The sequence below is a fragment of the Mizuhopecten yessoensis genome, unplaced genomic scaffold, assembly GCF_002113885.1.
Source record: "Mizuhopecten yessoensis strain PY_sf001 unplaced genomic scaffold, ASM211388v2 scaffold8463, whole genome shotgun sequence".
NCBI lineage: Eukaryota > Metazoa > Mollusca > Bivalvia > Pectinida > Pectinidae > Mizuhopecten > Mizuhopecten yessoensis.
In genome coordinates this window covers 18,233-28,659 of record NW_018407560.1, presented here as the reverse complement: position 1 = coordinate 28,659, position 10,427 = coordinate 18,233, and the positions used below count along the sequence as shown (strand labels likewise).

Here is a 10,427-nt window from a genome sequence, read left to right as displayed (position 1 = left end):
ATAACTTTAATTGGGTAGGGGACTGTACATATATGTAGATAACTTCAATTAGGTACGAGACTGTACATATATGTAGATAACATGATTATTGAAGTAGATCTTTAATATAAAAAATGAATTAATCGAAATTTTTAAAAAAGTATGAAAAAAGGTCGGCGGTGGATTTGAAAACACTTATCTGACATTTCCATAATACAACATTTTCTGTATTTAACACATTTCACCTTTATAAGTATTCACTTCCCACAACCTTTGTCAATTACAACAGTGATTCAAGTGACGATCAAGCACAACATACGTAACAGAACCAGAAGAAATGGATATTGTTTCTGTTGAAATTTTGAAACCCATATTTAATAGATGTGGAAATGTAAGTCTATTATTTGTAAAATTTAATGAATTAAGGAAATCGAGGACAACAAATATTTTTGGCTTCACATTAAAAAGTCTGTGCGTTACACTTTTACATCAAAATATAATATGTAATTGGATGTACATTGTGCAATCCAAGGAATATTGGTACTGGGTTATAGCTACATTTAAAAGGCAATGCCACATGAAGTACCAACAATAAAGTGAGTGTTTACTAGGAATAGTCTTGTATCACGACTATGTATACATCTCCCAGTCTCCATTGGTAGACCTGTGATTTATAGGAGTTCAAATTTTACAAAAAAATGTCTTAATAATCACTTAATTTAGTGAAGTGTAAGTCTGGTCCTAAGTTTATAGAAGAGAATCATAACACTCGACCGTTTTGTGTTGCACCAGCCGTATGTTCTTGGGTTTACCTTAAGCACAGACAAAATGGCATCGAGGACACTCGTGTACGTCATTATACCAAGTATCGCGTACAAAGTAAAAGTAATGTACCAATCGTAACCATTTCCTCTAGATCTTCATTTCCAAATGGATCTTTTTGATCACACAGGATGCAAATTGATCTTTATTTTCATCACAGGAGCTTTCTAACATCTTGCAGTCGTAGGAATCGATCACAGGAACATGTTTATAGCATGTTCTGGGTTATTTTGAGTGAAGTAGACAGATGTAGTTTAAAATAGTATGATTGTACTTTTAAAAAAAGGTCACGAAGATTGTACCTCTTCTTCGTTTAATAATAGTAAATCTTTCAAAACTATTTCAACGTAAACATGTGATTTGACAGACGACAGGTGCGACATCGCGCGAGAAATGTGCTCTTTCTTGTGTGAAGAGTTCAGCGGAAGTTTACGTCAGCAAGCTCAGCTGAGCTTAACCAGCCAAGCTTAAGTTTTTCCAGCCTGGTGATATCTGTTTGGCAGTAAATCTTAGCTGAGTTCAAACTTAAGATTCAAGCTTGAGATTTGAGAAAATGTTTGTGATATCGAAGCCAGACCTGTATTGCCTTAATGCCCTACACTCGCTGTGGGCAGTGTATCCCTTTACCAACCCTCAACAGTCCTACCTTGTGTATCCAGTCTTGTTGATCCACGTCCCCTTTACAGCGATCCAGTGCGTCCGGAGTCAGAACTAACAGGAAGTGGCGAGCCAGTTTGATGTTCATCAATAAGTTCTCATCAAATTTTCCTGCACGTAGCCGTTCTATGTCGATAAATACTGTGAAACCTCTCAACTGTAGATGTACCTTGAGCAGACTGAAGAAATCAAAACCCTTATTACTTCCCATATAACTGGCTTAAATTTTTCGCGATTTTGACCCAAAATTAAATATACACAGATTTTAATTTCACAATCAGGACATATGATCGAACTAAATTTTCGCAGAGTTTTTAGCACATAGACACCACTCTCAGCATATAAAATGTCAAATAGTCAAATGAATGGGTTTTATTACAGCATATTGAGCAACAGCAATAATAATAAATGTATCTTGTTAAACAAATCATCAATAAAACTAGTAGATGCAACCAATTACTCACCAGTTTATTTCATGGCGACATTAGAGTTATTAAGTTTATTATCATTTTTACGCTTTTTATTATTCTCAAGATCATATTTCTGCTATCACATTATTGACCTGCAAATTCGCGAAAAATTTCATCCTGAGGAGAAGGCTAAAGTAATCAAAACCTGTATCACTTACCATCGTAAACAGAAACAGGCTGAAGTAATCAAAACCTGTATCAGTTACCATCGTAAACAGAAACAGGCTAAAGTAATACAAACCTGTATCAGTTACCATCGTGAGCAAGCTGTGAGCTATGTTTGAGATTCTATATTTTCCCTGTCTAGTTAATTAATACCTAGCGAGTTGAGAGCCATTGGACCGTCTATAGCTGATGAAGACGTCGACAGCCTTTGGGTATGCCATCAGACTTGCTACATCCACACTTTTCTGGCGGTTGAGACTTCCGATACTGCCATACTTTGGCAGCTGGATCTGACAGTTGTAGAGATCTGTAAACAAACAGTACAAACATTACAATAGCCTTGAATAAGGAAGATGTTAGTCTTCTTCCCCTAGACTTTGTCAAATTCTTCCCCTAGACTTTGTCAAAATTTGTACAGTTTGCGTTAAGATTATATTTGGCTTGATATTTCATTATGAGACATTGATAGATACTGTTGGAGATGTGACCTACCTTCAGCCTGTTCCAGTATGAGGTGTTGATAGATACTGTTGGCGATGTGACCTACCTTCAGACTGTTCCAGTATGAGGTGTTGATAGATACTGTTGGCGATGTGACCTTCCTTCAGCCTGTTCCAGTATGAGGTGTTGATAGATCCTGTTGGAGATGTGACCTACCTTCAGCCTGTTCGAGTATGAGGTGTTGATAGATACTGTTGGAGATGTAACCTACCTTCAGCCTGTTCCAGTATGAGCTGTTGATAGATACTGTTGGCGATGTGACCTACCTTCAGCCTGTTCCAGTATGAGGTGTTGACAGCTACTGTTAGTGATGTGACCTACCTTCAGCCTGTTCCAGTATGAGGTGTTGATAGATACTGTTGGTGATGTGAGCTACCTTCAGCCCGTTCCAGTATGAGGTGTTGATAGATACTGTTGGTGATGTGAGCTACCTTCAGCCCGTTCCAGTATGAGGTGTTGATAGATACTGTTGGAGATGTGACCTACCTCCAGCCTGTTCCAGTATGAGGTGTTGATAGATACCGTTGGTGATGTGACTACCTTCAGCCTGTTCCAGTATGAGGTGTTGATAGATACCGTTGGAGATGTGACCTTCCTTCAGCCTGTTCCAGTATGAGGTGTTGATAGCTACTGTTAGTGATGTGACCTACCTTCAGCCTGTTCCCGTATGAGGTGTTGATAGATACCGTTGGTGATGTGACCTCCCTTCAGCCTGTTCCAGTATGAGGTGTTGATAGATGCCGTTGGTGATGTGACCTTCCTTCAGCCTGTTCCAGTATGAGGCGTCGGTGGATACCGTTGGTGATGTGACATACCTTCAGCCTGTTCCAGTATGAGGTGTTGATAGCTACTGTTAGTGATGTGACCTACCTTCAGCCTGTTCCCGTATGAGGTGTTGATAGATACCGTTGGTGATGTGACCTCCCTTCAGCCTGTTCCAGTATGAGGTGTTGATAGATACCGTTGGCGATGTGACCTACCTTCAGCCTGTTCCAGTATGAGGGGTTGATAGATACTGTTGGCGATGTGACCTACCTTCAGACTGTTCCAGTATGAGGTGTTGATAGATACTGTTGGTGATGTGAGCTACCTTCAGCCCGTTCCAGTATGAGGTGTTGATAGATACTGTTGGAGATGTAACCTACCTTCAGCCTGTTCCAGTATGAGGTGATGATAGATACTGTTGGCGATGTGACCTACCTTCAGACTGTTCCAGTATGAGGTGTTGATAGATACTGTTGGAGATGTGACCTACCTCCAGCCTGTTCCAGTATGAGGTGTTGATAGATACCGTTGGCGATGTGACCTACCTTCAGCCTGTTCCAGTATGAGGCGTTGATAGATACTGTTGGTGATGTGAGCTACCTTCAGCCCGTTCCAGTATGAGGTGTTGATAGATACTGTTGGCGATGTGACCTACCTTCAGACTGTTCCAGTATGAGGTGTTGATAGATACTGTTGGTGATGTGAGCTACCTTCAGCCTGTTCCAGTATGAGGTGTTGATAGATTCTGTTAGTGATGTGACCTACCTTCAGCCTGTTCCCGTATGAGGTGTTGATAGATACCGTTGGTGATGTGACCTCCCTTCAGCCTGTTCCAGTATGAGGTGTTGATAGATGCCGTTGGTGATGTGACCTTCCTTCAGCCTGTTCCAGTATGAGGTGTTGATAGATGCCGTTGGTGATGTGACCTTCCTTCAGCCTGTTCCAGTATGAGGTGTTGATAGCTACTGTTAGTGATGTGACCTACCTTCAGCCTGTTCCCGTATGAGGTGTTGATAGATACCGTTGGTGATGTGACCTCCCTTCAGCCTGTTCCAGTATGAGGTGTTGATAGATACCGTTGGAGATGTGACCTACCTTCGGCGTGTTCAAGTATGAGGCGTCGGTGGATACCGTTGGTGATATGACAGACGTTCATGAGCTCCTGGTCGGTGGTCAGTCCTAGGAGGTCCCGGGTCATTCCCTGCTTCAACAAGTAGTATGTGTATTGAGACATTTCAGGCTGGAGTCGTGTCAGCCAGGAGTCGAGCTGGCTACGGTCCAGTGACGAGTAGTCTGCTGTGATCTTCAGGTTCAACAGTTCCCGCATAAATCTACAACAGTGTCAAGGGAAATGTTATAACAACATGAGGTTTTAATCGGCCCTACTGACAAGATAAGCCCCCAGATAGATCTTGGTGTCTACCATAGTAAGATTTTCATTGGTCCTAAGTAAGTTTGATCTTTTCTCTGATCTGTTGAGTTGAGTCATGTCAACAGTCAATACACTTTGTGGTTAATTTTGAGCAAAACCTCACAAGTGTTTGACATTGTCCTTTTCAAAGTAAATATACATAGTGATTGATTTCTGGCAACCATATTTTTTTTTTGATCATTAGCTGTTTGAAGCTCAAAATGAAATATACACAAAACTAGGGAGCATGGAGTAACTGATGAAATATGAGAAAAAATCTGCAACTTTCTTTCAAAGGAACAGCTATTTCACACTTCACTAGTCATATTCAAGATGTCTGCCTGGTGGTCATCTTTATTTTTATTTTGAAATGAAAAAAAACCCACCTAAGGACTTAGAAAAGTGTACATACTGAACTTTAGAAAAATATGTCCGTAAAGTACTTCTTGAGAAACAGCAACAACAAACTTTGACTGATAAAATTTAAGATGGCTGCAAGACTCAAATTGGATCATGCACAAATGCAGACCAAGGAAATGTTTCAAATGAAATTTGAAGAAGATTTGTCCAGTGCTTCGTAAGAAATAACAGTAACATGAATATCTTAATAACGGAAGACAGACACCGAGACACAGACGGACCACAGACATTCAGGCCACCATCTTATGATGAGGAATAAAACTTAGGTTTCCTGTGACCTTCAAATTTTTCTAATAAATGCCACGGAAATTAAATTGACCAATCAGATTTTACTAACTTGTATAACAAGCATGGATTATGTTTGCAGTCAGAAACTAAAACAGGACAGAATAACCCAATAAGGAGATATCAAATTTCCCACCACACCTTTCCTATTTAAGGACAGGCAACAAGCTAACGCTGGTTTTCGGATAAAATGTACCGTTTGCGGGCCAGGCGACACTTGATGCCTATGCTCTCCTCCAGTTCCTGTTCTGTCAGCAGCAGAAGAAGGTCGCCGTCTACCTGACAATTCTGAAACTTGCTGGCATACGTCTTGAATCCAATCTTTGGATTAGAATATTTCACAATGTTATCATATAAACTGGCATGAATGAATGATGAAGAAGGTTAAAAATCATTATATTCACTTTACTGATCAACTCAAAATAAAAATAATAATAATGATTTTTACCCTATTTTTTATACAAAAGCAAATGACCTTTGACCTCATTTCACATGTGATACACCCATATAATTTGACACATCATTTTGTAGAATAAATATTTACAGGCAAGTTCACAATATTATGGCCAGGGTAGTTTCTGGGACAAGAACTGGAAATGAAGGTAAGACAAATCTCTCATTGGTACTGTTTTATCTGCGTACCATGCACGTGACATCACAACAGAGCAAAACAAATGATTCAATGAACCAGGGAAAACTCCTGTGATGTAGAAACTGCCAAAGCAATAACAAGGAAACTAACTTAGTGTGTTAGCCATACAAGTCAGACGGATGGGATTATTTTCCAAAGTTTAAGAAATGGCATTTGCTGAATCTAGCTGACCATTTTAATCTACTCAAAAACAATTAGGAGGAATATAGCCGTCACATGTCTGTCCTTCTGTCTGTCCATAGTACTTGTCTGTCTGTCCTTCTGTCTGTCTTTCTGTCCGTCCGTAGTACTTATCTGGATGATAATGTGAGAATGACACATTAAGTATCAGATGACCATGTGACAATAGTTCCTGATCATAAGGCATCAGATGACCATGTGACAATGGTTTCCAACTGGATAAAACCTTATAGTCAGGTATAATGCTATATCACCAGGGTAAAACCTTATAGTCAGGTATAATGCTATATCACCAGGGTAAAACCTTATAGTCAGGTATAATGGTATATCACCAGGGTAAAACCTTATAGTCAGGTATAATGCTATATCACCATTGTCATCATATAATCTAGTATAACGGTATCTCACCTGCGTGACCCAGTGAGCGACATCTGAGGGGCACCAGATGGGCACCTGTTGTGTAAGCTTGTGAGGGACCACTTCTCCAATGATCTTGAGAGCCTGGGCAGCTAACTTTGAAGCCTTGGCGTTCGGACTGCTCGCCACTTTCTTCAGTGGTTCTATTGCATCAATATCATAGAATATCTGGCCAAAACCAAACAAAAATGAGTAATTTCACAAATTCACCAAGAACTTTCAATACAAATGAGCACCTTAAATTTTGTTAAAATTTTCATAAATCTGAGGAAAACCCCCAAAAACTAATATAAACAAGAGATCCTAGAGGGATCTTCCCGCCCACCACTGTACCATCTTCATTACTTCTGTATTGGTTATCTGTTTAAATAGCGATAACAAACTTAACCCCGTGTGAAATTTGAGAAAGATCTCTCAATGTTTTTTGAGAAATAGCCACTTGCCTGCCATCTTGGTTTTCCAATGAGCCACAAAATTTGAAATGCATAACTGGGTAACCGTCTTGTAAAATTTGAGAAATTTAGCTGCCTGTCAAAGAACGGACGGTTGAATTGACTGACGACAGACCACAGACGAAGGGTGAAAGCTCACCATCTGATGATGGTGGGCTAAAAAGGCTTTCAATCAGTTATGAACAGAGGTTATGGCAGCCAAATTAGACCCTGATATTTAGAGAGGGACTTCAGAAATTTCCCTCAAAATTATTTCGTATGTTTTTATACAATCATCATGTACTTGTTCAGTACTGAACAGTACTGTGTGATGTATTCATAAACGGCAATTTCAACTAATTAACATTAACTCTAATGAAACTAACACAATATAAACTAAAAGACTGATCAAACAGTTTTACAGAGGAAAAAAAATTACAAAACATTACACTGGTAAAAACAAATCAAGAAATTCTGTCAACACATACCCCAAGTCTGCCTTGCTCTGCCTTGATGCCAGCCTCCATAGCGAAGTGGAAGGCTGCCAGGGCCTGAGGTTCCTCCCGATGACTAGATAAGATGGGAACAAGTCGCTCAAGCCACATATTGTCGCGCCCTTGTTGATGTGAAAAATCACTCTTGGCAAAATCAGCTGGCTTGTTACTGCTTATAAAAGGCATGACCAGGTCGAGGGTTCCAGACTTTATTACTGCCGCCTCAAGTTCTTTGTTGGCAACCAGCACCACAATAGCTAGACAAGCATAGTACCTAACATTATTGTCTTCATTAAACGCCAAGGGGAATAACCACTCCGGCACATTATGCCGTGCCATCTCCTCCTGGTTTTCCATGCCTCCGAACAAGGACAGGTTAGAAATGGCTTTGGCACAGTGACGGAGAATATCTATGGTGCAACTCCGGCACCAGTGTAGAATTACATCCAATCCACCAAGATTCACAATTTTTGTTGAAGCTTCTTCAGACATTTTAAAAAGTCCTTCCAAAATCCCTGTACTTATAAATGCCATGTCTGTATTACCGATTTCCTTGTACGTCATGCCCACCACAGCTTCCAGTCCTGTTTTTACGACACGTTCCCGGTTCTTCGTTGATAACGATTGTTCTAGTAGTGCAGCTGAAGCCACCATAAGGTCATGGTTGGTCGATCCACAATTCTTTATTATCAGATCGAGGACACCTTCCAGACGTAACACGTCACACAGACCGTAGGCCAGGTCACGGCCGTACACCGCCACACTCCACGCCTCCTTTAGTATACTCAAAATCTTTCCAAGATGCATAATCTCCTCCACAGCGCTGGCACTCTTGAGGGCTGTAATGTGAGTCTCAAGGTGTTGGCCAAACTGTTGGTAGGTGAGCTTTAGGTTGTTCTTATAGTGGTAAGAAAGATGAGAATCTGACGACAGCACTGAAGGGATAACTATTGGATATTTCTTGTAAAAGCTGGACAGGTCTTCATAATCTTCACTGTCCAATTCACTTGCCTCTGATTCTGTTTCGTTGGATGCGGAGTACATACAGTGGGAGGAGGGGTGACTGAGGGACAGCTCCTCGCCCTGCGGGATGGTTTCCAGCGACTGACCCAGGACTAACTTAGACCTGGAATCTGTATGAGTGAACGATGAAGAAGAAACAGTTTCATTTTCAATCATTGTGTCTATTTGTGAAAGATCAAAATACACCCTTGAACTTTCTGATACTCTATTTTTCTTTTCTGGTTTTTCCAGCTGTTCTGCAGAATTAGATGTGTTTTGTGTCTTTGTGTATGACATCCTACATTGCGACGTTTGTGATTTTGTCTTGGTCAAGGAAGCATCAGACTGTGACCTCTCCAGTAACTGACATGGATCAAACTTTTCATGTTGCATGTGTTCATCACACGAGTCAGAGGGTGACTCAGTCCTTGACCTTTTTTCAAGGTCAAGGTTTGGCAAGGAGGAAGTAGAAGACATGTTGATCAGATGCTTCTTGACGTCACTGTGTATTTCGCGTCGTCACATGACTACAAAATAAAAAGATATTTATTATTTTTATAATCTGCATAATCTCAGAACAACCTTTACAGGTTCCCCTGTGTCTAACACTTCTGATGTCTTCAAGATGGCTGCATACGTAGCATTCATCAATATCCTGCAGACATGACTCAAATTTACCAGTCTGGGACTAAATATGTATACCCTAGAGATTTTAAGTGGTGACACAAAATTCCTTAAAATAATGATTTTTTACAGACTTTCTCAAGGATTATAGTAATGAAGCATAATTCTGTCCTAATTTAATATTAATTATCTGGTACATACTTGAAAAGATTTTCAATTTTTCGTGGGGAGATCCTGCACTGGCCACATATTCATCCCCAAGAGATATACATGTACAATGTGATACATTTGCAGGATTTAACTTATGACAATTTAACCTACCAGTATATTTTGCTATTTCCTGAAGTTATGTCATGATCAGCTATCTGCCTGGATTGGATCATCTCAAAGAAAGCCCAATATTAACTCTTTGATCCCCTGAAGGTATTGGACCCCGACTGGTCCCCCTAGCTTATAAACCTGTCCAGATTTGTCCTTACTGGATGTGAATATCAACCTTATGTAATGCAAATAATACTACCAATAACATTTTGTAACAACTAGCTCCCATAGAGGTACTAATGTCAGTCACATATCACCTATAGCAATGGAGTCCCCTAGTCTTTCGACACTGGTCGAACAAGATAATAACCTAAACAAGTATCACTGGTCTGGGTAATGTAAGAGCTTGTACGAAGGGAAAGGAAAAGTTTATAGTATCAATGGATAATTCAAAATAATGATCTATAATAATTTATGAAGTAACATTATACCACCACATACACCTAGAGAAAAGCGATATGAAGTTTCCTGTGATTTGACCGTGAATGACATAGACAGTGTCGGCACCAGAACTCTCAGGTTCACTGGCATCAACATTCTTTAACACTGAAGAGAAATCTGCTTTATGCCCAAACTGCACTTTTCTGTTTTTATTTTTGCGCCGATTTTCCCCACTGATGGATGTACATTGCAGTGGTCATGCTCTCTGGTAAACACTGTGTCAGACAGACACTCTGGTAAACACTGTGTCGGACAGACAATCTGGTAAACACTGTGTCGGACAGACACTCTGGTAAACACTGTGTCGGAGAGACAATCTGGTAAACACTGTGTCGGACAGACAATCTGGTAAACACTGTGTCGGACAGACACTCTGGTAAACACTGTGTC

The 10,427-nt window shown here is 40.2% G+C and overlaps 1 protein-coding gene across 2 annotated transcripts in view; it reads right to left on the bottom strand.

Annotated features, from left to right (window-relative positions):
• The window catches only part of LOC110456009 (sterile alpha and TIR motif-containing protein 1-like), a 39,680-nt gene extending 30,508 nt beyond the window's left edge, over window positions 1-9,172 (bottom strand). For both annotated transcript variants that reach the window (XM_021506519.1, XM_021506520.1), the window contains exons 1-6: window positions 7,644-9,172; window positions 6,716-6,892; window positions 5,672-5,796; window positions 4,455-4,690; window positions 2,247-2,400; window positions 1,448-1,637 (exon numbers count right to left, since the gene is read on the bottom strand). In XM_021506519.1, the coding sequence (XP_021362194.1) occupies window positions 1,448-1,637; window positions 2,247-2,400; window positions 4,455-4,690; window positions 5,672-5,796; window positions 6,716-6,892; window positions 7,644-9,128 (2,367 nt within the window). In that variant the 5' untranslated portion in view covers window positions 9,129-9,172. The remainder of the gene's footprint in view (window positions 1-1,447; window positions 1,638-2,246; window positions 2,401-4,454; window positions 4,691-5,671; window positions 5,797-6,715; window positions 6,893-7,643) is intronic.
• Window positions 9,173-10,427: the final 1,255 nt, after the last annotated feature.